At 35.6% G+C, this 27,324-nt stretch overlaps 1 protein-coding gene across 3 annotated transcripts in view; it reads left to right on the top strand.

The window, feature by feature from the left end:
* Positions 1–27,324, top strand: part of LRBA (LPS responsive beige-like anchor protein) — a 363,835-nt gene that overhangs the window by 85,491 nt on the left and 251,020 nt on the right. For 2 of the 3 annotated variants that reach the window (XM_084204143.1, XM_084204141.1), the window contains 4 exons: positions 1,666–1,799; positions 9,857–9,935; positions 10,197–10,330; positions 12,504–12,565. In XM_084204143.1, the coding sequence (XP_084060269.1) occupies positions 1,666–1,799; positions 9,857–9,935; positions 10,197–10,330; positions 12,504–12,565 (409 nt within the window). The remainder of the gene's footprint in view (positions 1–1,665; positions 1,800–9,856; positions 9,936–10,196; positions 10,331–12,503; positions 12,566–27,324) is intronic. The other variant, XM_084204142.1, reaches the window with a different exon arrangement.

Raw genomic sequence — 27,324 nt, 5'->3', positions numbered from 1 at the left:
AATGTCCAAAGTTTACTGTATGTGGGTGCATTTGTACTCTATAAACTTGTATTCATTTCCTAACCCTGTCCAGGGGTTTCAGTGTGTGTTATAGAATTGTAGGAGCAATGTCCAGGCAGTGCATGACACAGAATCTTGAGTGAGAGACCCCCTTCTTATACCTGCATGGTGGAAAATTAGTTGGTAATATGACAATAATTTTAAAAGCACTCTAAATATACGACCTATTTCTTTGCCCATTGTTCATGTTTCAGGGAAGCAGACGTGAACATATGAGCAAAATTCATGGTTTAGGCACAGTTTCTTGCCTTGGGGCTCAGGTGTTGTTGCTTCTATTTTTTTAGTGACTAGTTAACATTAGCAGTCACCCTTATAATGATGTGGCATGTACTGCCTCCAAGTATGGTGCCTGCCTACTCTGGCCATTGAGGAGAGCTGATTTAATCAGTAACGTGGGCTAGCTTCTGTGACATCCTTTGACATCCTGTGACTGAAGAAGGGAATCAAATGCAGTCCTCCTTTCCCCATTCCAGCAAGAACTATTTTAGAAATATTTGAAAGAACTTCTTTGGTTGTTCTCACACCTGAATTTAGGTCAAGTTTCTGAGTTACTTTATTTAGAAAATGAATATTTTAAAGCTATTAAGGGAATACTTTCAGTGTGTAGTTGTATTACCGTCAACAAAAGACGTGATTAAATAAATTGAATGTTGAAGATCTTCAGCTTATGGTTAACACCAGGTAATTAAAAGTAAGCGCTGCAGTGGGAGTACATTATATATCAGCTGTACTCTTTACCTCATTAGCTGGGGTTTTGCATGTTTATGGAGCTAACTTGCAATTAAAAATGCCTTTAACGTATGCTTAACAAGGCCTTTTAGGTATTTGGAATGAAGTACTACAATTTAATTGAAATTGGTATAGCATAAATACATGTCTTTGTAACGTGTCAGATAAATTTCCATGCCTAACTTGTCACTTTGTATCTTTTCCTCTGATGTAGTCTTTAATGCTGACTCTAAGGCCTGACATTTAGCTTGTATAAAATATGGAGGTTCTCTCTTAAGTCCAAGGAATGTTTTCATTTGTTATATAAATAAAACTTGATTGGCAAGATATGCTCAAATTCATGCCTTAGCTTATTTTTGAGATGTGTGAGCATTTGTATGTGCCTGCAGATGTGTTAGGATGTTTTTAGCTATGGTATATTCTTCTTCAATCAGTCCGCTATTCTGCATTAGAGTACCTGGAGTAAAAGACTGTCAATGCATCCTTCAGTGTTGATAATTTACCTTGAAGTTGAATATTGCCACATCTTTTGTGAATAGTTGCCTGAAGTTTAAAGCCAAATCTTGGGCAAACTGAGGTGCAAAGAAAAGCCTTGTTGCTGAGCCCTTATCCTGGTGATCTTCTAACTTTGTGCTTTTAGTCAGGGGTTCCGTGGAAGTGGATGAGATATTAAAGCGCAACATAAAAAAGTGTTCCATCAACAAGTGAAGTGTCTTTAGGTTAAGGTTGCCTACAAAAGATGGTTGAAAAAGAAAGTAGGGAAGCAAAGGAACTTTGCAGGACATGGTAATGCAAGTGCTGGTTGCATAAAAAAGCATCAGAGTAGTGTGAGCCTTCACATACAGTATAATTTACTAACTTTTTATCTTTACCTAGGAGTGTTGTTGTACCAACGAAGAAATCAAGCATTTCCTCTTCTACAGCTGCTATTGGTGCTCCAACAAATGCTGTCAGTGTGGTTTCTTCGTTAGATTCAGCCCAAGCACCAGATTTTTCAGGAGAATCTCCTGGTAAGTAAGGGTTAAATTAAGCCACCTTAATACAAACACTTTTTCTGTTGCTTCTATTTCCATCCCTATTTACTCTGAATACAAATAAAATAAAGAAAAAATGACAAAATCATATTGTATTAGAAAAAAACCTTAATGTTGCAACAAGTGCAACTGAGAAATATTTGTCGTAATTTCAAGATTTCTCACTGTTTTGATAGAGCAATCATACTTTATTAATTTGTATGTAGTATAAGGATGGTGTACTCTAAAGGCTATTTTTTATTACAAATTAGTATTAAAAAGTGTAAGCTAATTTATAAATTCTGGGGTGTTTGACCAAGTATATGTGATAGTGCTAAGTAGAACTGGAAATTATAGCCAAGTGTTTCCAATAGCTTTAGCCTGAGGTCAAATTCAGTGTTGATGCTAAACCAATTGCTTTGGACAGTTTTTCAGTGGGGACAAAATGGAGTAGGTTGTTTATAAGCAAGTGTTCCTTTGAACCCTTGGTCTCTCCGGTTGTTCTGTGTGAGATAAATGATGTTTAACCTTAAATGATATGTCAAAGCCATGCTTTTCTACTTAGCCATGTCTGAATCACAAGGCTGTGTAGGATCTTTGTGCCCATGAAGTTTGACTTCAAGACTTAAAAGTGATTTGGATCTTAATCAAGGAAATCTCAAGCTGTGCCTGATTGTTGGTGGTTTTTTTTTCAATGTTTGAGTTTCTTGCTTCCTGGTTTTGTGAACTTATATCCAAACTGCAAGAACTGGAGAAAAAAATGTGGTCTCTTACCAAATCCTCTCTACTTGTGTGTCTGGAAGGTATTTGTTCCCATCTTCAACTGCCCATTCCATTTCTTGGGAAAATCAAAGAGGTATTGTTCCAGTCCTTTCAAAGGAAAAGAAGAGCTATTGAAATATAGTATGTTCTTACTCTTTGTGAAAGGGAGAATCCATTTTGCCACCAAAACAGCAGGAGCATTATATTAGTGTAGGAGTAATATTTGAAATAGTAGAATTAGCTGTATTTTGAAATGTCACAATTATTGGGGAAAGATTGGCTCTGAGCAGCTAATCTGTTTCAAAAATAGTAAAATGTCACCTACATTGAAATTGTTTAAAATAATTGCTAATTTGTTGACTGCTGACTGATTAACCCGACTTCGTTGTAGGCTTAATTATTACAATTTCTGAAGTAGGTATTCACTTGCTATTAATAAAAACAAAACAGATGAACATTGATTTTCAGATTCAGTCATGTTTTAGGAATGTATAGAGGAAAAAAATAAGTGCTCCTGTGCCTGTAGAATGTATGAGAAATCCAGACAATAAACAATACTAATGCAGTTTGTAACTGTGTGACTTCCATCATGTCTGGAAGTTTTGGCAAAAATTGGACATGTAATCTGAACTGATATGCCTAAAAAGAAACTAATCAGGATTAAAAATAGGCATGTTTAGATTGGCAATGTAATTAATTAAAAGAAAAAGTAAAGGGATAAATGAAATCATGCCCGAAACAGATTAAAACATGAGACAGTTTCTCTTTTCCCCTGTAAAATAATGGCATGGAAACAAAAATCTTGCAGAGTTGGAGTGGTTTACATTTAATGTTACTCATGTAAATTGCACAAATTTCAGCTTGAAATCAAATTCTCTATAAGGCATTAATTTGTTTTTTATTAGAAGATGGAAATAGTAATAAGCAAGCTTCCTATAAAACAAAAATATAATTAATATAATTTTCCTCTGAGTTGAAATCACATATTCTTTCACTAGTTTTAGTTTCATGCAGCAGAGAATCTACATTGTTCTCATTTTTCCAGCTAACACTCATTATAAGTCTGTTTACTTTCACAGTTAAGAAATAAATTAAACCTTTTTTTAAAAAAAGTGCTGAGATTAGGTAGGGGCTTATGTAGTGAATATAAATTTGGGGCTGATTAATGTTTGATAGGAAGGCTGTTAGACATTATTCCTATATTAAAAAACACACCTCATCTTTTTTTTAAAGTGAGTTTTATATACATTTGTTTAATACATTTAAAAATTGATAACATATATAATTATATATACACTATATAAAATAATAATTATATATATGTGTGTTAATTTTATAGGTATTTATTTTTATATATATAATATATAGCATGTAAAATATATGAACACATAATGCTTTATGATGAAGACCTGAGCAGATTTTGTAGAAAACAGCGGGGAAAATGGTGTGTAGACATTGAAATAGGATTAAATAGCAGGTGATAGTGTTCTAATAGTAATGTGTAGAAACACTCAGTTTGGGAATAAGGGTTACATAGTATGTGATCATCCTCCACCTGTAGGTGTGATGTCAGAATTGCTTGGTCAAGGTAGGATTTGTGTTGAAATATCACTCTCTGTGGTTCCAGATGCCTCCATTGCCATTTGTGTGTTCTCAGAATTCATCCGGCTCCTTCCCAAGAATTTTTCCTGGAGTTTGCATCTTGATTGTAGCTCAAGGGTTGTGAGCATCTCAGATATTTGATGCTTAGGTGCTCCCATATCACACGGATTGGGACAAATCTTGGCCTACCAAATACAGAGTGTTGATGGGTTGGAAAGGGCCATCCAAGCTCACTCTGTTTCTCTGATACTTCAACACGTTTTGGGCTCAGACACTGTGACCTGTTTGCATAGATTTCTTCGCCTTTACCCATTGGAATTGCGGAGTGCTTCATAGCACAGAAAGCTTTTCCTGAGCACACACGTGCCCCTCGCGGTCTGAGCTTCACCATCGGTCTGTTGCTGATGGCTGGTGTTTGCGTTGTTGGTTTGCTGGAATCTTGGAAATGACCAGAGAAGATAAACCTGGGGGCCCATCTTGAGCCAATCATTCAATGCCTGCTACCAGGGGTGGTATTGAACAAAAGAGTGTTTTTGCCAGTAGTAATGTAAGAAGGGTGAGTTCACTGGAGTTGTTCCTTCCTTGGGTTGTCTCACAGGCTGAATGTACGATGTGATGCAGAGGTTTTACGCATACTGTGTTCAGGAAGGGCTGCTGCTAAGACTTGGTAGAGCTGCCTGAGCTATTGTGAATGTGCCAGCAGGATGCCTGTATTTTTGTTTGTCAGTTTTCCTTTTAAATATTTCCATTGCAGTCGCCATGTTCTGAAGTGGTGAGATTTTTAAAAAATATTTTGCAGTTTGCACTCCCGCTGTTTTCTCTGATGCTCTGAGTTTCTCTGTTTATGTTCTTGAAGGATTTCACATGTGTTTTATTAATGCCCTTAATTCAGTCTTGAGGCTTTCACTATTCAGTTTCCAAATGGTTGTTCAAACATGATTTTTATGAAGAGGAGATAGGAAAATTCTGATGGAAGCAGGAGTGAATTGTCTCTTGTCCTTACTGACATTCTGAATATAGAAAAACACTGAAGTTCCACTCAGTTTCTGTTGCCTGCCTCCTCCCCTTCCTAATTGAAGTTATTTTGCCTCTGAGCCACACACAGTTAGTTACAGGATTTTTTTTTCTCTGGACAAACTGTTGTAAACAAGGCCATGTCAAAGGGTGAGGTGACAAAGGAAGTGAATGCTTGGAAGAAACACCAAGATAAGCAGTAACAGCAGGTAAAAACAGAGTTGTGACTCCTGAATTCTAGTCCAATACATAGGAAAATGTAAATTTTCTGCAGCACTTGGCTTGTTTTGCCAAGATGAATGGTGTTCATTGATTTTTATACATCGGTGAAAATGAACTTGAAGTCGTGCAATAAAATAAATTAACAGGAGACAAGCTAAAGTAAGAAAAATTATCATGAAGTGAGTTACCATCAGTGCAGAGGTTGTTCAACCAATTCACTGGATTATAGTAATTATTTCAAAGAAAATTCCAACTTAACAGTGACAGTAGTTGAAGGTTAGTTACACAGCAGAATGACACTTTAAAAAACCTCAGATTCTGATGATAGGCCATGGAAATGGCTTGATACTGTGTCAGTATAAAAACTGTTTTAAAGCCGCTTCTCTTAAAAGAGGTTTTCACTGTTGTTTCATAAAAATCTGTTTTGGTTTAGCCTACAGATGTGTTTATGTAACAGATCCCTTATATCAGCTTGTAAAGCCTTTCATTGTAGTCTTGCATTGTGCGCTTCCAGCCCCGGAATGAGCTCATTATTTTACTAGATACCTCTTCCACCAAGGGCACTGGTGCATTTATGTAGAGTAGGTCTGTTGTACAAAAATAAGAGATATTGTTATTTAATTCAGCTCTGGGGTTTTTTATACTTCATCTCCACCTCCTCACAAAGTAAATTATCATGTACTGCTTGTGCATTGCCAAGTGCACTTTGTACATGCAAAAGCATGAGGATCTTGCACAAAGAGTTTTTAACAATATTTTATTGCTGGAGACACTGTTTGTTTAGACCCTTGGGGACCTTGAATAAACAATAAGGTTTCACTGTAAGGGTGCTAGACAGATGATCTATTTGCATTTTCTTTTATGTTCTTGCAAATGTCTGTAAAACTGTCAGTTTGAAGGAGCCAGTTTATCAGTGAAAGGATAAGGAAGAGATAAGTCAGTTTAGTTCCACATGTTTGAAGTAGCTACTGAACTTACCCACATGTGTGTTGTGGATGAAAATATGCTACATTTTTTCACTAAAAGCAGAAAAAAGTGTAATAAAAAAGCTACCTCTGAGTTAAATAAAGTAAAAAATGTACTTATACAAAGCAAAATCTGCATGCAAAAATCACTATGCCTAATTCCACTGAAAGGACCCTGAAATTATCTGCTGGGATAAACCTGAGATTCACCCCTTTTAGTGAACTGAGTTTGGAATGTGGTTTTAGGTGTTGATAAGCATGAAGAAATTCAGACCACAAATATCCTTATGTGATCTTCAAAAAGAATATCAGTTTATATAGATGCCTCCCTTATGCTTTGTTAAATTCAAATTATCAGTGCTTTTTCTGTTACGTCTATTTTTAAAAGTAGATATTTACTTAAAATTTCACAGAGTTTTACATTTATACCTAATCTAGTTTTCTGCAGGTTTTTTATATTTCTTGAAGAAAAAATAATCATGTCCTGTGCTGTCAGTGATTTCCTTTACCTCCCACTCAAAGTATTTTTACCAGTTTTGTTGACAAAATGGAAAACTAAAAGAGCCCATCCCAACAAAATAAAACAAACAACAATAAAACCAAGTTACCCTAGAGTGAGAGTATATTTCTTTACTAGCCTCATGATGGCTATTAAGCCCTATCATTGTCCTTGCAGATGTTTCCTTTGATTTTGTTTTTTCCCTAATTTTTTCCTTCAATTATTTTGCTGACGGCCCAAATACTCCGCAGAATTATTTTTGTCTCATTTAATTTAAAAAATCATGCTGTTATGCTTCACTGTTAAGTCTTATTTTCTCCTCATGATCTTTGCTTTAATAGGGTAGGATTTTTGTTGTATATAGTATTGACTATATAACCATACCCAGTGAGTAGCGGATTACTGGTGTCAGATTTTAGATGTGATAAAACACATGTGAGCATTTCTGTATCAAGACATGGTGCTTCCACAACCTGTGTGTTGAGGACTTTCTTTTTTAGAAGGCTTTCTGTGCCATTTCAGTTTGGGACTGTGTTGGACTACCCAGATCAGTGTGCTGATGTCCCTTTATGGGTAGTGTGTGCCTGTAAATTACCTTTTGGACACGTGGACTTCGGAGTGTTTTCAAGTTAGAGGGACTTGTTAAATGAGAATAGGGATGTTGGGCTTTGGGGAGAAAGCTGAGTATTCTAGTCAAATTATTTAAATAGAAAAATTCTCATGACAAATGACATTGTAGTTTTAAAGTCTTAAAAAATTGAAAGGGAAAGAAAATTTTTTAGCTGTTAAGTATCTGACAAACGATTGAATCATGTGGCTTTGTTGTCTTATGTAGGCTTTGTTTTTCTGTGCAGGAGGCTGTGTTCTAATTTTTGGCACATCATTTGACAGCTTTTCTGTTGGGAATACCCAAAATACTTTTTGGTGGTTTGACTGTGGAAAACTTGCTGTTAAAAAACATGGAATTATATTCATGAAAATATTGAGAACATTTACAAAATCTTGCCATCATCTTGAAACTTTCAGGAATATATATCTGATTAGTTTTTATTAGAGAAATTATTTAGGGTACAGTGCCCAGAAGATTCACATTTCATTTTGCTTTCAGCTAAAACTTTGGTCACCACTTTCTTATCCTTCATTCTGTGTGGCCCACTCACTTTCCTTCTGATTCTATCGTACCTATACAGCAGTCAGCGTAAGAGCTTCAGGTTGAATTTATGAAAAACACAAATGAATCACATTCACAAAGATATTTCCTATCTCTGGAGAAAGAAAAAGAAATGAGAGCAAAACTTTTCATGGTTATGGTATTCTAGTTTATTTTATTAGTTCCTGTGCTTCCTTTGAAACAAAATTGGACAAAACCACCTTCTCTGGATAGAAAAACAAAAAAATCATCACCTACCAGAAACCCTTGATATTTTTTGGAAGAAGCTCTGTGTTGTCAGAGTTTTAGAGCAGAAATTTGAAATTTGATGGGAGAAATAAATTCACTATCTCTTTGCCATCTCTTTCTAAATCTGTTTCGCTTCAGTCAAGTTGAAAATGTTTGAAAAGTTTCAGTTGACACATTTTGGTAGATAGTTTCAAGATCTCAGCAGCTGATTTCCAGACAGGTTGCATTTAACTGAATTAACAAGCTCCATTTTAGGTGGGACCATCGGGAATTTTTCTGTAGTTACAGTTCTAAGAAGAGTAGCATCTTTGCTAAGATAGGTGTGAGAATTGAAATGATTAAACCCTCTTTTTTCAGGCTTTTTTCCTTTTTTTTTTTTCCCCTCCACTCCTTTCCAGCAGCATAAAACTCTGTAACTGGCAAGGTGAGAGGAAAGAGAATAGGACAGGGTCTCAGGGTGCAAAGAGATAGGATTGCAGATGGACTAGAAGCAGTCATGCTCCTGGGAAATGCACAGAAACTTGTCTGCTAAGATTCATTCCTCTCTATAGCTTGGAATGCAGTGTAAGATTTGTGAGTCACCATTCCCATCCTGGCAGAAAATATCTGTGAAGTCTCTGGCTGTCTTGCTTGCCCCCTGTTCATCATTGCTAATACCAATCCATACTGCAGTATGGGGAGGTTGTATTTCTCTATATACTGAGTAGCAGAATTTAATATTTACAGATTCCTCCTGTGCTGATGAGAGCCATGTAGTGTCAATTTGACATAACACAACTGCTTTTTTTCTGTAAGTGTAGGATACATAAATGACCCAGTCTTCCCTATCAGCCTTTGAATAATTGATGTGGCAAAGTTAATAACTCATAAATGAGGTTATACCGCTGCCATCATGCTAATGACACCAGCAGTGCAATGGAAAATTTTATCATAGCTGCCTCTGTCAGAGTCTCAGTTTTGCAGAAATTTAAGCCTGGCTGTTGAAAATACCCATTCATTGTTTTCTGCGTGATTTTGACTCAAATATATATTTTCATTTTAGACAAAAATGTTAAGGGTTTTCTGTGCAAGTTATTTGAAATCAGGTGAGCACTTCCACTAACCGAAAGAGATGGTTTTAAAACATTACCATTTGGCTGTATATTATTATATATTAGTATTATTATATATTTTAGCATATTATAGGCATATTAAAGGTGTAAGACATTGTTTGTATTCATTTCTAGGGTTGTAAGTGTTACTAAATTTGTTCAGAAAGGATCCTGCCTTATAAGACCAGAAGGAATCACTGCAGTCTAGTCTTCCTTCACAAAACAAACTACAGTGCTTCCTTGAATTAATTTCTCTATGTGCTGAAGGAACATTTTAAAAACTGGGCATGGCATACCTGGTAAATATGAATGCAAGTAAATAGGACTTCTATGGAAAAAAGATATTTGAGGTACAAAGTGGTGAACAGAATTCACCTAGTCCTCACACAACACTTGAAAACTGTGGTTTCTGAGAACTCAAAGCTTTAGTTTCTGGTTTGCTTTTCTAATCCCTGGAATGTTTTCTTATATAATTTGTTTATTATTACTTTCTCTTGTAGGAAGGGGATCATCTAATTCAAAATTGCCATCTGTTCCTGCAGTTTCTTCAGTGCCTGAGGATTCTGCCTCAAATATGAGGTAACTTCTCCAATTGATCTGGACAGCTGTGCTGCAGCTCATGTTATTGATATTACAGTTGGTATTCTGATACTACATAACCTAAGAATGTCCTTTTGCTGTTTTTTGATATCTAATGAAGGTTTGGGAAAAGAGTGAGTGTTGGATTAATTCCTTCTTATATATGTATATCACTTAAACATTGTCAAAATCCATATTTCTCTTTACAAAATTCCATTAGCTTCCTTCTTTTATTGCTAATCACAGGTATCTCTCTATTAGTATTACAGACAGGCTTGAGCATGCTTTGGAAAAAGCTGCCCCGCTGCTGAGAGAGATTTTTGTGGATTTTGCTCCCTTTCTTTCTCGGACTCTTTTGGGCAGCCATGGGCAGGAGTTGCTGATAGAAGGTACAAGTAAGTTTCCATTTTAAAAAGGGGGGTTTTGTGTTCTTTGTTACCTTGGAGACTGAAAATTTCTTTATTTAGGGAGCTTCTTCTTGCCTTCCCAAACAGTGCTGTCCACTGGATTTCACTGCCTCTTGTTCCTTCTGTCTTTAGCCTTCTGAGGTCATTGTCACTGACTCCTCATCTTTACCACCTCTGCTACCTCTGTGTCCATCTTCCTTTGTTTTCCAATTCTCTTGGCCATTTGTGCCATAGAAGCTATTGTACAAAATGTGTTGTGTGAGCTTTAAGAGAAATTTTGGTGTCAGGGTCAACTCTTTGATACACAGTAAAGTGTAGCAAGTTGGGTACAAGTCCTGACGCTTTTACTGGGATGTTGGATCTGAAGTGTTCTGGGGAACTGTGGAATGTGGAATGTCAGTGGAATGTGTTCTGCTGCCTCTCTCGCACGTGAGTCTGCTTCTGGCTTCTTGGTTTTAATTGGAAGGGAGTCATGCAGGTAAGAGGAATCCTTGTCAGTATGGAGGAGAATTCTCTGGCACATCTGAGAAGATGGGGATTCCTGTGCACAGCAGTGATCATGGCTCTTCCTGGTGGAAGATTGGCATGAAATGGTCGAGATTGAATTGATGATGTTTTCTTTCTACTGGTGGGTTTCTCTCTGCTGAAAAATGAGGCTGAGTTCTGCAATGCAGACATTAATGTCTCAATTTAAAAAGTTGTGTATATTGGAAGAATGAATTTAGCAGTGCAACACCAGTTTTTCAATTTTCTGAAAATTTTACTGTATCATATGAATTACTTTGTCCACAGCTTTTCAGAGTGAAATTTTCACGTTTTGTCCTGTTTAAGAAGCGACAAGAAGAGCTTGTTGCAGCTTCCAGTGATAAGTGCACTCATGATAGAATCCCTTGGTTGCTTAACTTGAGCTATGTTTGCACTAACAGATCTAGTTTCTTCCTAGGGAATTAAAGTTCTTTTAAAAACATTTTTGAAATTACTTGTTTCTTGGAATGGGACAGTCATCCTGTTTGAAGGGGTGAATATGAGCATTGTCAGAAACACAATTTAGAGTATCAAACACTGCTAAGTGTTTCACTGAGGACTGCTGATATCAAAATTGAGACTTCATTAAATTTCACAAATTAAAGTTGTTTTGTTTAGGAGTTTAGCTTGCTTACCATTTGAGGTAAGGAGAAAGGGAAGGAAGAAATGTATGAATTGCTTTCTTTGAGACTCAAAAAGATGAGATTCTATTTTTGTTTATGCATTTGGGCATCATTTTAGCTGATAAACATTTTTATGGCAGCTGCCTTGTGAACAAATTTATTTCATTCATTTAATAAGAAAAAATAGAAAAGCAGTTTTTCTCAAAGCTTTATTTTTGAAGATAAAAGAGAATCTGGTTCAAAGTATTTTGACTGTAATATAGTTATATAGATGGATAGATGAGTATTGCATAAATTGGATGAGCAAAGAAAAAGCAGGATAATCACTGGGAGTATATGAACTGTCCAGACAAAAATGAACACATGAAACCAATTTTTGGTTCTAAACCCCAGTTATAGACAAACCTAAACCAAAATGCAACACAAATAATAATACTCAAATTAGTTTGTAAACAACTGAAAATATATAATAGGTTACTGCTTGCACTTCTGCTTAGGTTTAGTGTGGGGTTAAGGGTCAAAGTACTAATAAGAGTGTTTGGGATGTCTGCTGCCATGAAACAAAATGGAAACTTGATTGATAGCTGGGGGCTGAAAGGAGAACGCGTCATGGAGAAAGCAGAGGTCATAAAGCCATTTCCCTTCTCTGCATATATAATGACCCAATCCTTCGAGAAATAGCAAAATGTAGATACAGTGGATTAATATAACATATGTTAACCACATTTCTGATCATTTTGACATACAAACATTTATGAAACTGAGTAATGGGGGCAAGAATTACTATTAGCTGCTTCTTTTAGATGGAAGGCATGGAATTTATGATTTCCCTCTCACATACGTACTTTTATTTTGTGCTGATAAAGTACAAAATTGAACTGGAAGTGGCACAAAAATTTCAGTTTTCTTTTGTTTGACAAAGTGCTTCAAATCTATTGCACTTCAAAATAGTTTGTGTTAGTAGCTGGTTTATAAGAGCATGCATTTATGTATCCTTTTTTTTCCTTTTGTAGGTCTTGTGTGCATGAAATCTAGCAGTTCAGTTGTGGAGCTGGTGATGCTCCTTTGCTCTCAGGTGAGGTTTAAGTAATAATGTCTGAAATTGATCTGTCTGAACACAATGGAAATGACAGATACAATTTTACTTAAAATTTTACTTTTAATTTAGGTTCATGTGTAATAGGTGAAAAGATAATGTACAAGGCCTTTTGATTAAGAAAAATAGTAATTGTGTCTATTCAAGTGGGGTTTTGTTACCTTGCTCTTGAGCATTTACATAACCTTGAAGATTGTGTGCCTACATAATTCTGTGCGGTCATTTTTGTAAGATGGGGTAGGATCGATATAATATTAAAGTTAAAGAAACAGATTGATTCCTGCATCTTGACATGCTGAATCCTCTGGGATAAATAGAATTTTTCCTTTTGTGTAGAGGTTATGAAATGAGTGATAAATACTTTTAAAACCCTGTCATTCCTAATTGATTTGACAAGTACTAAGGATTTGAGAAAAATTTAAGAAAGCAACCCTGGTTGTCATCAGTTTGGTACATTCTACATTCCTAAAGGCAAAGTGATTTTAGATATCTAAGAACTTGAGAACTGCCTGTTCCTGTGGTTCAAAAAGAGACAGATCCTAAGGAACTTTCTGAAAATTATGTATGTTTTATTAATTGGACTTTTTTCTTTTTTTTTTTTTTTTTTTTTTTTTTTGTAATTAAATGGAAGACTGTTTTTATTGAGCCTTTCTTTTGGTGCCTTAAAATTATACCTTTCTGGTAGTAAATTCCCCTACTTAAAACTTTAAAATAGCCTTTTTTAATGGGAATGGTATTGGTCTAGAGGTCAAGGGTTCTGACCCATTTCAGAACCTTTGACCTTCATTTACAACCCCTATGGTTTGCTTGCCTGACGAATAAGGATAATGCAAAATTAATGTTTCTTCACATCGATTTATTCGTTTTAGTGCCTATATTGCCAAATTTATTTAGAGTGTGCTGATAGACATTTCATGAATACAAATGAAAGAATCATAGAAGGTGTGAAAAATCGATAGTCTGCGTTGTCAATAAAGTGCAATAAGAACAATTACTTCTGGAGATTACACCTAATAGATTTTACAATGAACTAGTGAAGAGTAGTTATGTTTTCCAGTGGGGTTATTTTTAATGAATGTAACCAGAACTTTGCTCATCTAGTTTTCCATCTTCCTCAGGAAATATGGTATCATTTTACCCTGAAAGAAATTTAATATTCCTTATGGAACTTTTGGAATTTAGACATTATATTACATACGGCAGTACTGGAAGTGAACATTGTTCACAACTTCTAGAATATGAACTTGCAGCTGATTTAAATTATTAAAGAAACTTTACTGCTGAGAAATCCATATAACAAATTTTACTGTTCATTCAGGAATATGTTAAAGTAAAAACTAATCCAGGTATTAAATATGTGTCTTACAACTTGGTATTGCCATTTAGAAAAATTAGTTTTTGGTATCCATGCTGTTTGTATCAATAATTAGTGCTTGACCTTTCCCCCTTTTTTGGGTAAGGTAATCTAATCTTTCTTAAAATCATGTTGTGCTGTGTACTGTACGTCACTTGTTTGGTTTTGGGAAGTGGAAAGGATAAGGAATAAATGACGTGCTCTAATGCACCTATTTGTCATATGTGTCACAATGCCACTTAATGCTAATCTAATCAAATTGAAGCTACCGTGATTGCTTAGCAGTGCAAGTTGCACAGGCTGAGGTGGTTCTTTGTGGAGTAGTAGAAATAAACCAATAAAGTCACAAAGTCTTTCTAAAGTTACATAGCAGCTGTAATTTTTGGCAGAATATGAAAAATGATGTGAGAAATGAATCTAAAATTAGCTCCAGATGTATACAGATTGTTCTGGGGTGATAATTACATTTTTCACTTTGAATTTTCCTAATTCAAAGAGGTCAGCATGGCAATCACAGAAGTGATTTATTTTGTTAAGAAGTGAACTGTCTTTTGCTACATGAAAGCTTGAGAGATATGAAATTGAATTTCAAGCCGACATTTTACAGATACTGGGAGGAGATGGGTTGAGCTTGATTGATTTTTTTTCTTTTTTTTTCCTTCTTTTTATTTTCTTTTTTTCCCTGTAAGATAGGGTGGGAAATGAAGTGATATCCTTTTGCTAAAATTTTAATTAATTTTTAAGAGGAGATGGAGAGGATGCAGTGCCAAAGATCAAAAGATCAGGTCAAAAACCAGTTTTTAATCACATAAATAATGTGGCATAGTTATGAAGTAACTATCTGCAAATTTGATTTAAAACATCCCAAATTTTTCAGCCATCGTTTTATGAAATTGAAAGATTGCTCTGATTATTCTTCGGTGTTTTTTATGATAACCTCTTCTCAAAATTCATTTTAAACATTGTAGATATGATGTAAGTACTTGGATTGTTTTTCTGAAGCACCTGAAATTTTTCTGATGCTGATTTAGATCTGTGGCTGAATTATAGTTCTCTTCCACGGAAGTGGAAAATGGAATAATAATACCCTACCATTTTTTCATAAAATTGTGAAAATAAAGCTCTTTAATCGGTGAAGTAATTTTTAAAAGAATTCAAGAGGTACAATTCTCTGAAACTATTTGTGACACCTGGTTAATTTTTTTTCTCGTTTAAAACTCATATATTTAGGCATATGGTAAAAGACCCTTATTTAATATTTTTGTGTTTGCATGTTGATATATTGCTTTCTGTTTAACACAAGGTAAAAAGAGAAACAGGTGGTTTGAGACACAGGCAAAAGTCTTTTTCTAAGACAAAACAGTTGTGTTTTTTGATAGACACGCTACATTTTGAGACGTGTGTGTGTGTGTACTTACATTTCTATAAATCTATCAAGACATAAAGAATCCTTCATTTAATATTACTGCAAAGTGTTCCTGCTTATTTGACATTAATATCATTTTTGAAGGAATTGACGTTGCATTCAAGGCCACTTTATAAAAGCGTTGTGTTGCTCATCCTAATTCAGTCTGACACACATTCCAATAACACTACCTCCCTACTAGGGTTTAAAACTAAATTTATGGCTGAGCATTGTGAAGTGCATCATTTAAAAATGGTTTCAACCCAAAACATCTAATAAATAAATAATGTGTATGGCTACTCAGTAGCAGACTTTCCAGACTAGAAATCATTCCATCGGATACTCAACAGTCCACTATCGGAGAGGGCTGTCAGATAAATCTTATAGTAGCTGCATTCATGTCCTGTAAATCACATGTTATTGTCTGAGCCTTCTGCCAGGTCATCTATTCTTTTCCCATTTATCAGAAATGCATACAGTACAGTGAACCTGGAAGCACCATCTCGTCTGGTCTGGCATCCTGTTGGGGTAATTAAACCAGCTGAAAGAGAGAAGTTCTCTTTCTGTTCTCCCATCTTAAATGAGTGACATTAGGATGTTGGATGTGCTCACATGCAGTTGTGAGACAAGGCTTCTTCACAGGGAAACTGATGTCATCCCTGAAGAAACTCAAAGCAGCATGGATGAATTGAGTGCTTGTCCATAAAGCATAAATGCTACTGTGCTTCCTTTCATTTGTCAGATATTTTCTCAAAATACATGACTGTGTAGAAATACATGAGTGTAGACTGTGGTCTTCCCTCTTCTCTCATGAAGGAATGAAAAATATTTATCTCTTGCTCATGTGCATGAAGCATTTGTCTGATTATTGTAGCTTCACAGTGAAAAGGTACAAAATAGGTGAGATAGGTTCTATAATTTTCCTTGATGCCTTTGGATTTACAGAATTTCTGGCACTTGAAAAATGCTGCTTTCTGTAATCAATCAACTGAATCATCAGTGGGGTTTGTGTTAGAGAACCCAACCTATTTAAGTGGTTACAACTGAAAATGAATGAATACTGCAACAACTTGTATGACCCCTCCACCACCACTGCCCACGCATGCACCCCATGTGCTTGTTCAAGGTGTTCTGATTCTTGATTCCTCCTTCCTCTATCCATTGTTTTTTCTAAAGGACTAAAGGCACATTCTTGGTAGCTGATGTTGTATATAAAAACAAGACCAGTGTTTCAGTACATGTAATTGCTAAATATGTTGTCTTCTGAAAATACTAATATAATATATTGCAATATAACTACATAACCATAACTATTAGATGTATAGTGGACCTTGATAAAGTATTACTTCCATGGGGAGATGGAAGAGGGAAGCATGAACCCTAATAATCAAAATATTTTTCATGTGCAGAGATAGCATCTCCTCGTATTGCCCATAGAAATATAGTCATGGTTGAGCAGGTCATGTGCAGCTTTGACAGTTCTTGGAGGTTTACCTGTGCATTTAAAAAATACAGCAGAGGCTGATTAGTAAAAAAATTACACTGCAAAAGTTGGTCTTACTGCCCTTATAGGCAAAGGTCTTCAGGTTAGAGGGTTAGAGGTCTTCAGCTTGCTTTCATTTTTCTTTTTTTTCTTGTCTAACTTAGTTGTCGCTGGTGTCGAGGTGACATTTTTGCCACAAGTGCAATGAACCATGATACTTCATATTCTACCAAATCCCTTTGCTGGTAGATTCTGGTGCTCATAAAGAAGTCAGCATGCATCCCTTGCACGAGCAGCATCTTGGTCGTCTTATCTCTCTTTCTGTGATAAGGAATCTGTATTGAGCAATGCCAACATGTTCCATGTACCCATAAAAACCATATGATTCCATTATTCTCCCTAAGGAAGAGCAATAGGAGTTGGATTTTTTTCAGCAGAATTTTTCCACAGCCTCCTTCCTCTTTCACCCCATTGCTTAAATGTTTGTGAATGCAGTGGGATCTTCATGCTTTTATGAGTATGCTCTGCTCAGAAAAAAAAAAATTGCATCAATGATCCAAGTTCATTACCTCAGGAATGGATTTCTGCAGTGTGTTCTAAAATGTGGCAGGCCTTTGAATTGCTTGGAGATTTTTGTTGATGTAGAAGATGGCAGGTTTTCAGTGTTGGTTTAGAGAACACATTATGCTGATGCTCTGTGATCTGCACTGGTTCCTAATTTACTTTTAAGTGCAATTTGATGTGATGGATAACTGCAGTGATTGCTATGAAGTTTTAATTGAATTGACCATAGGTTATCTAAAGACCAATGTCACTGTGATACCATGGCAGCCGAACTCAGCAGATTCATGGAAACTCTTTAGCAATATCCTAGTTGAGATATGAAGAGAATAAATGCCCTTGGAATACTTTTTATGTGCCTCAAATATTAGATGATTGTGTTTTAATCACAATAATGTTCTTCCATCTAATCACTTTGTTATAACAGCTGAAAATAAGTTTAAAAATAATTTCATAGTCCTTTAGATATGCGGTCAAAAATATATATATGTGTGCTTTGGCATAAAGGGTAGATTTTGTAGGGATTTTGTAAGCTGTCAGGTGATTTTTTTATCAACTTTAATACATGCTCTAATTTCCTTTTAAAAGCCATTTAGAAGATATCAGGAGTGGAAAGGTTTTCTTTTTATACAGTGTGAACTTCTGCCAATAGGATCTTAGTCTGTATCAAAGATTAATGCAGCTGTACTTGAGTTAAAAAGCTTCAGTGATAGATTGCTTTTATTATAAAATAATAAGAAATATAGCTTTATCAGGCAAACGAAAATGATTTAGATCTTAACACACAAAAATTGACAAAAGAACTTACGAATGTCTAAATTGAGAAGTTTAGGGGAAGATTTTGCATTAATCATGCCCATAGGTGTTTGCCTTGTGCCTTATATTACTTACTTGCCATGAAATGTTGTGCCAGAAGCTTTATAGTGCATTTTTTTCTTCTTTTTTAAAATTTTTAAAAATTATTTTTAAATTTTATTGCTTGTGCTTGTTTGAAGTATTTGAAGATTGGAAGAATATTTGCTAGCCTAGCTTTTTGTAGAGATAAGGTAGCTGTGGAAGGGAGAATATTCAAGATCATCTTACTCTATTATGGAATATCTAAATTCTTAAGCTGCTCAGATCTGCTTCATACCATGTTGATCCAGGCACGTTAATAAAACTGTAAATTCTAACATTTGAAAACATAGGATTGCCAAGCATGTTAATTAATAATTGTTATGCAAGCAGCAGTAAGGATGTTTCTAGTGTAATTCAGTAACAAATACTGCATGGTCTTTGTAACTGGAAAACAACATGGAAGATCTTCATCCTAATCTATTTTAGGGTGCAACTAGATGGAAAGTAATTGGGAAATGTATAGTGTTACTTCTGATATTTTCAGTGAAAAGATTTTACATTATAAACTCTTTTCTCCTCAAAAATCCTTTTCCCCCTGCAATGTATGTTTTAATCTACAGAGGTTGGAAAGCCAGGGAGAGGAAAAGGGAGATCTCACAGTAGCCAGGCGCCATGCTATCGAGGTATTCTCCTGGAGCAGGAGAGATTTAAGTTCAATTGATGTTTTGGGTAACAATTATACCAGGTAAAATAATCTGTCTGAAAAGTTTCAACATATCCTCACAAAGTAGCTAATAGTCCAGGAGATTAAGGGTATTCAGCAGTCATGTGGAAGAGTCCAGTTTTGAAATAAATTAGGCTCTCTCAATTTGTAAAAGCAACATTGTGATTCATCTGTTTGTCCTCAATTGCCATTTCATTTTATTTGTTGTGATACAGGATTTCTGTATTCTTCTGCATTGCCAGACACTTGATATACACACAGTGAGCTGCTTGGATAGTGGTCAGTAGGATTAACTTGGGAGAATGTGAATGAAAGTCCTGGAAGGTGTGGGTGGGCACTGGCTGTGGAATCCAGATTCCTTAAATGTGGTCCTTTGGTGCTTGGATTTCAGATTCTGTCTTGTCAGTAAGTCTCCTAACAAAACAGAAGGTTATGTTACCAATTCTGTTCTCTAGAACACCTGGGTTCTCCCTTACTGATATGTCTGGGGGTTTATGCATAGTGTAAATTCTTTCCTTCCTGAGTGTGAGTTTTTCTTCCATCTCTGAAATCTGAGGATTTCAGTTTGGGTGCTGAAAACATCTATTGACAACTTTCATGCTTTGTATTTGTCTCTGAGTGGAGTACTTGGGATAATTACAAATGGATTACATGTGCTGTGGATATTTTGCTACTTGCTTCATTGAACACATTTGAAGTGTCTAAAACTGAAGATCAGATTGGTAGATAACTGTCTGAAGTGCAAATCTGATAAGATTGAAATAAATGGAAACAGCTGGGAAACCCTTTCCTTTGAACTGGAGAATGTTGAAAATGCATTTAAATTAGCTGCATATATTTTTTTGTTCTTTGACTTAAGCAGTATGTAGATTTTGTCTCTCCAGAACTAGATTATTGTAATATTTTCTGTGTGAAACCCCATGATAATGCAAAGCCTGTTTGTTAGAACTTCATCCCCGCTCTGATTTCCTGTTGCTTTCTAAATTGTTTTAGAGTTTAATTGCCTGTTGAGTTCCATGGAATTGCTTGTAGAGCACCCTAGTATGTTTAAGTAGGAGTTTCTTTTAAACTCCTATTCTTAAAATTACTAAGGTTCAAACTTTACTACACTTAAGATCTGCTTGAAATCTGTTTTATCTCTTAGGTGTAATTGCTGACTTTGGGAATATAGTGCTTTTAGTATGGCTTATAGATGGGTTATTTAACATGTATGTCTGTGTCTAACAGTGACTAAATTTTAAAAACATTATTGTGATAGACTCATGCAAGAAACAATAGGCCATGAATGAATGGATGCATGCTGACAGTTTGCTTGGTAATAGAAATCAAAGACGTTTTTAACTTTGCTTTTGCCTTAAGTGTGAAAATAGGTTGGATGTATTGAGAATTATTTGCCAATACTGCACGAATAATAAGTGACCTATTCTTGACTTAGTGATGCAAGAAGCACTTGGTAGTTGGATCCTGGCAGGTGGTGGTGTCAGTCGTAAAAATGTGTTTGCTTTATATCCTTATATCTTTCCATAATACTGAGTCTAGGAGGATGTTTTAAGGGTTTACTCATTCTCCAGTTTGGAGATGAAATGTACAATGTGAGATTTTAAGATGAACAAAAACTAATGTTTTTTGGTTTATGCTATGCACCTGCTTTCTGGGAAGGAATTTTGAGCTTTGTGGTTTTGAAGTATGAAAAAAAAGTCAAGATGGGTTCTCTATATTAGACGGAGAAAATGTACAAGTGTACAGGTGTAGTAAAGCTGTGACATTTTTGTTTGGAGTGATGAGAAGCATTGTTTCTTGGAATTCTGGTTGGAGGATTCAATATGTCTTGCAGGCTTTTGGTGGAGAAATGGATAAAAGGTAGGGTTACAAACCACAAAACCATTTTTTGAAATAGTTTGCCACACTGGAATGTAGAGAGATGAACTTTCTGAAGTTGTTCTTACTAAAACAGAATTCTATGGCAGAAGTGAGGATTTTTCCTCTCTGATTTTCTTTTCATAAAGTACAATCTTTAGTGATTCTATTGACTTCTCATATATTATAAGCTCGTATGAAGAAAAACTCTCATGCATTAAAAATTATTTGCATTTGGTGAGAAATTCAGGACATGGTGTTGGTGTGAGTTTAATGGAAAACACACCCTCTACAGCTAGAAATATTAGCCCTTAAAGCTGTGTTGCTGAGAGTTTGATTGATTAATGTATACGTTTTTATGTCTAGGGAGGAGAGTGGATTGTCTACTGTGAATGTGGATCTTGGGAGTGGGATAGGGGAACAGGACAGCCAAATTTCCATTCATGTACAGTGCTGCAGATGTTCAAAACTGAGGGAACATAATTTAGCTACAGAAACAAGACTTTTCTGAAGAAAAAAGGCATCCTGTTGCTTCACCAGCACACTAGGACTTAAAAAAACACCACCATTTAAGGTGAGTTTTGTGCAGCAAGAGCACACCCTGTGGCTTGGCAGTCTAGTCAGAAGGATGATACCACGCTGACTTTATAACTAGATCTTTGAACAATATTCTCAGGGGTGGTAAATGCAAAACAAAGTAATATCAACTGGCACTTAATTCTGTGAGCTCCCTGCTGGTGGGGCTCTGCACTGAAATGGAACTCTTCCTGACAGGAAGTCAGCCGCGAAGTGTGGAGACCTCTGAAAATAAAGTGTGCTTTAATTTGACACCCTGCTGTTTTACAGCCAGTCTGTTTAATTTGAGACTATGGAAAGAGGGTTAGGGCAGGGGAGGGGTAGGAGATTATCGAAAGTTCAGTGAGCAGCAATGTTTCTTGCTGATATAATACTAATTACAAATATGGGAACTTTTCTGTTTGTGTTAATAAACCAAATAATGTGTGTCTGTTTCCAAGCAGACCTGCTTGGGGAACTCAGGATTTGGGAAGCTGTTCTATTTACTGGAAATTCCACCCAGAGAAACTTTGTTCAGTTTATTGTCTGACTTGCGCTCTTATTTCTATGCATCTCTGCTTTTTGCCTATTTGTGGAACTGGGATAACATTTGTCTCATCAAGGATTGTTGGCAATGCACTAATTTTTCCATGAGTATTTTGTGGTAACTTAAGTGATAAAAACTCATAATTCAGATTATGCAGCAGTCATGATATTGAGGTCTGTTAGGTGTTAGATCCTAGTTCAGAGTCAATTTTCATTCAGAAGAAACAGCTGAATTTTCCAGTGCTCTTTGAATAGTTCTGCAGACATTTATTTCTATTTCTACCTGAAACCAAGATGGATATATTTTTCTTCTGATAAATCTGCTTGGTGAGTGCAGGTAAGGATTTTCAGTGAAGGGAGCAAAACCTTATTATTTATCATGTTTATTGTAGTGACAGATGATAATAGGGACCTTTGTTGCAGCATGTTTTATATATATTATATTTTAGTGTAAATTAAGACAATAGATGTAGGATGAGTTAGGGAACAGAGTATGCAAGTGGAGAGTAATGGGAGAGATAGTAGTTTTTTTGCCTTTTTAAAAAAATTGATTTAGCCTCATTTTCTCTAAATCTTTTAAGAAAAGATCTGCATTAGTATAGGCTTGTCTAAGGGAATATCAAGGGACAGGTTCGGACATCCTGTGTTATGAGTGAAGAGGTGGGATTGGTTTAGATACTTGAATTTCATTCCCTCAGAGGTACAATGATAGCAAGAATCATGTTCATCATGTGCATGTGTTCATTATGAGAGTTTAAATAGAAACCAAGCTACATTTGGGGAAAAGGGTGATACCAGTATCATGGAATCATAGAAGGTTTGGGTTGGAAGGATCCTTAAAGATCATTATTTCCAACCCCCCCGGCGTATAAAGGGGCTTATGGTTCCAAAACTAGTGTAGTATTTCTTTAGTAGTTAAATTTATTTATTTATTTGAAGCTAAGAGAGTGGAGCAGGAAGATTGCTGCTATATCATGGTGATGATGAATGTTGCTATCACTGGGACCAGTCCAGCACTACTGGTGCTGCTGTGCAGCACTGAGTTTGCTGGGATTGTCTCATTTTTGTAATTTGTAGTCTACCTTGAAAGGCATTTTCCTTCCTGTTCAGTGGTTTTACAAAATCTCAAATTACCATTACCGTTAAACAAAAAAGTACTGAAATCAAGGGTCAGTTGCACTATGCTCCTGCTATTCCTCAATTTGTTTGCCTTCGTTCATGAAAATGATGCTGGCACTGCAGCTTAATTATTTGGATCTTTTCCCTTTGTTCATCTTATGTTGTTGCTTTTCTTCATGTCTATTTTTCTGCCTCATCTCCTTTGACTTAAGAGTTTTGTGCTTTCCCTTGCTGCCTATTTACGGAACTGCTTGGTACTTGGATTTCTCAATTAATTTTTAAGATTCCTGTTTGTATTCTTTCTGAAACTGGTCTTTCATCTTGGCATTGAAAATAGCCGATGGTTAAAAAACCTGGAGAGGAAACTGCAGTGGAGAAGGTTTGCTGCTAGATGAACTCAAACCTGACCCCTAATTTTGTTTCATGGGGTGTCATGGCAACAGCCTGGTAGTGGGAGAGAGAAAAGGAAAAGCTGCCTGGGGAAATTGCTTCCTCCATCAGAAACTGGGGACCTGAAAACCACTCATTCAGTTTTTTCCCCAGTTTTTCATACTTCTTTGAAACTAGATACAAAAATGAAGTTTATGCATTTTGATCAGAGAGATATGCAGCTTTTATGTTGTGAAAATTATTACTGTTATATTTATATGTGATATTTTTATAATTTTGTATTAAGTTAAAGTTTTCTTTTATTGCTCTTTTAAGAATATTTGGTGTTACCATAAATTATGGCAAATGCAACCTATCTCAAGATTTTTGGTTGTGTGTAGTTTTTAAAGATTGTAATATTATTTATAAAGATGCTGTAATATTTAATATAGTATATCTTTCATAACAATGTATTTTTTTAGGATAGATTTATGTCCTTTGTAGAGAAGGCTACAGTTGTCACTTTGAGAGTAATCTCATAGCACAAAAGGCATTGTCTGACAAGCTGACAGTTTTTTCTGTGGTATTTTTACAGAAGAATTTAATACTTAAGTATGTAACTGCAGCTCTACATGTGTATAATTTATTCTCAGAATCTATAAAAGCTTACTGTGACTTGAACTCTAACTTTTAAGTATTGAAATTAAACTCTCATTATAGTTTTAGGCATTTACCACTAACAACATAATACTAGTTTATAGGAAGCTCTGTTTACATGGAATAACCCACATGGTTAAACAGCAGGGGAGTCTTCTGCTTTTAGTTAAAAACCTGCTGTTTCTGTATGGCTTATTTACTACTTCTTTAATTCTTAATGTAGTGTGCTGTGGAATTGAGCATGCAAAAGTCAGCAAAGAGTTCTGGTTTTTGCGTTTAAAGTTATTACTTGCTGTACAATAATAAAGGCACTATTTTATTGGGTTAGTTGTAATTAACTTCAGCACTAGGCATTGATATAAATCATTCCTAATCTGTTTTCTTTACATTTTCATTCTTTTAAACTGGTTTCACATAGCTTCTTTCTGTCGTCCTTTTACATGAGGACTAGGGTTGTAATTGCTTTTTTGAATTAGGCAGTTGGAAGCTCATGTGTGTGTTGGTCCTAGAATTGATTAAGGAGCACTAATGAATTTCATATAGCACTTTTAAAAGATTTGTAATAAATACTCCGTAGCGGTGATCTGTTATAACCTTAGAACTCAATACAGTGTTGTCATCTTGTGCAGCTGAGAAAATATTTCAGTATCAGAAACTTTGATTTGGTTTCATAGTTAAAATAGTTAAGAGTTTTGTGGTTATGACAAAAAAAAAAAAAAGGTCATGTACCAACTTTTCCCCAGAGTATATTTTATGGAAGGAGTTATCGTTATTATTGTTTTGGTGTTTGATAAAACAGGAAAAATACTGAAACAGTGGTAATTTTCATTTTTCTGCTTAGTCCTAATGTTTGATACCATGTGGGTCCTGTGCCATTCTGACTGATTTATTAATACACACGTACTGCAGCATGTTTGGCTGTTCCTCCGCAGCACAGATTTGAAACAAGGATTTTGTTTGTTCTTTTCAGTCACTTTTACAACACTGAACGTGTTTGTTTCTTGAATTCCTTCTGTTTTTCAGGGGTAGATAATCACATGTGCACAATCTCAGCCCACCTTTATGTGTGGTTCATTAGTTTGATATGAGTGTGTTTGGGATACTTTCTCACATTAGTGAGTGTGGTGTTATACCTTCACTTGAGAAGCTCTCTCATCTAGTCAATTTTTACACAGCTTTCTCGTAGAAGACTCATTAAATTTTTCAATACAAAGACTTCAGTTGTGTACTGTCGCCAGCAGTTTTTTTGTCAAAAAACAATGTCTTTTTTAATGGAATGCCAGCAGTAAATACTTTTTATTATAACTGGGTGTGCTTGATAGTTTTAAACGTCTTATAAAAATAATTAGCTCTTTTATAAAGTTCTAATGGCAGCCTTGCAGGTTTCCCCTGGAGCAGTCTCTAATGAACAGGCCTTGATTTTTCCAGTTGGGCTTTCAGATTCCCAGAGGACTTGACTTCAGACCTTGAAGGGCAGCAGCTGCCATTTGTCTTGAGCCCGGAGTTGCCAAACAGACAGACCATGTACTAATAGGACACATTTGTACAGCCCGAGTACGTGGGACCCCGATAGAGCCCTAATGACGATCATCTGTTGAGAGCTTGTAGCTGGCCAGGGTTAGAGTAACTTTTATCACCCTTATTGAAATCAAACCCTCTCTATTGATTAGTGAGGTAGTTTGGCTTGTTACAGAGATGCCACGTTGAAGCTTTCATAGAGAAGCCTTTGTTTAAATTTCAGTAAATCCAAGCCTGTTCAATCATGTTTTTTGAGTGACAAGAGGTTCCGAATTTTTAAGATAGTAGTAAATATTTTTGCAAGTTCTCACTTTGTTTCAGGATTCAGCAACAGTGGTAATGTTCTGTAGAGAAAGGGCTATGAAAATATTTATTGAAATGATTTTTTTTCTCAGCCAGTTTTTGATTGTTCTTTCGTTATTTGTTTATAGTTTCTAAATTTTATTTGAGCATACAGGTATGTCTGTAGATATACTGGATAACTATCTCAAATGTGTTCTCGTTTTATTTTTATATTAATTTGTGTCACATCTTTGCAAAATGTTCCTCTTTTGTAAGTACTTGGCCTGTGCTAATTTTGGTATTAAATTGCTGCATGGTTTCTAGATATGATTTCCTATAAGTCCATGTTGCTTCTAATTTTTTTCAATGGAGTTTCATAGATTAAAATAACTGAAGCATGCTTCAACCTTTAAAAGTAATTTATGTTTTCAGAGATTCTGCTTAACATGCAGTCTAACTTTTTTTAATTATGAAGAACTCAGCTGAGATATAATCTACTTTTCACTATATGTTCTTTATTGCTGAGTTCATTCAAGCCTGTAGTGGATGTGGTGCTGAGAGAGTGCTGACACCAAGTGCAAACACTGCTGAAAAGTTCTTGATAGTTTACTTTAGGCACTTAAAGATTAGTGTATCTCTCTATGAACAAGTTTTTCATGCAGATTTGACCTTTACTCTAGGATATAATATGTCTCTTAGTCATATGTTAACACATTTTCCCACCCTGCTCCTTAGTGCCCCATTCATAGTTGTCAGTACCAAAGTCATCCTTCTCCTTTGTTTCATAACCAAAATAAATTATCAAAACTCCACCAGCTTTATGGGAAGGATGGATTAGTGAAGAATTTTCCCTTTTTTGCCTGCTGATGAGTGTGTTTCCACTGCTCGATATAATCCTTAATTGTAGAACATGTTAAACTGTTTAGAAGGATTTTTTTTAGTTTCTGAGAAAAATGAATTTTTAAGGAGCATGCATGTGTGTATATATATGAATGAGAGCAGCAGAACAGTTTGTTACAGTTGGAAATAGAGCAGTTTTCATCTATTGGAAATGTTAAAAATATTCTGTTCAAGATCCATGGTAAATTGCTTAGCCATCAGACTAGTTGATAGGTTGGTGTTGGAAATGTTTGTATATACCTTGAAGAATGTATGTTTTGAGGTATTAAGAGAATTGTAGAATGGTTTGAGTTGAAAATGATGTTAAAGAACATCCAGGTCCAACCCCCCTGCCATAATTGTTTAAAATGCTACTTTACCAAGGGTGTACAGCTGAGGGGGGATATGTCAATTTGCTGCCTACAGGCAGGCATTTCAAATTCCAAACCAACAAAAATATGCACCGGCAAAATTTTCTTGCTATTTGTTTGAGTGATTACAGTTTAGGAATGGTTCTATTGGTCTAGGTAAAGGCTCCACTTTACTTCTTGTCCTATCTCCAGCTATAGACATGAAGGCATGCTCAAAAAGA

This window comes from Fringilla coelebs (assembly GCF_963513975.1).
Source record: "Fringilla coelebs genome assembly, chromosome: 4".
In the NCBI taxonomy this organism is placed as follows: Eukaryota; Metazoa; Chordata; class Aves; order Passeriformes; family Fringillidae; genus Fringilla; species Fringilla coelebs.
This window is presented reverse-complemented; position numbering and strand designations above follow the sequence as displayed.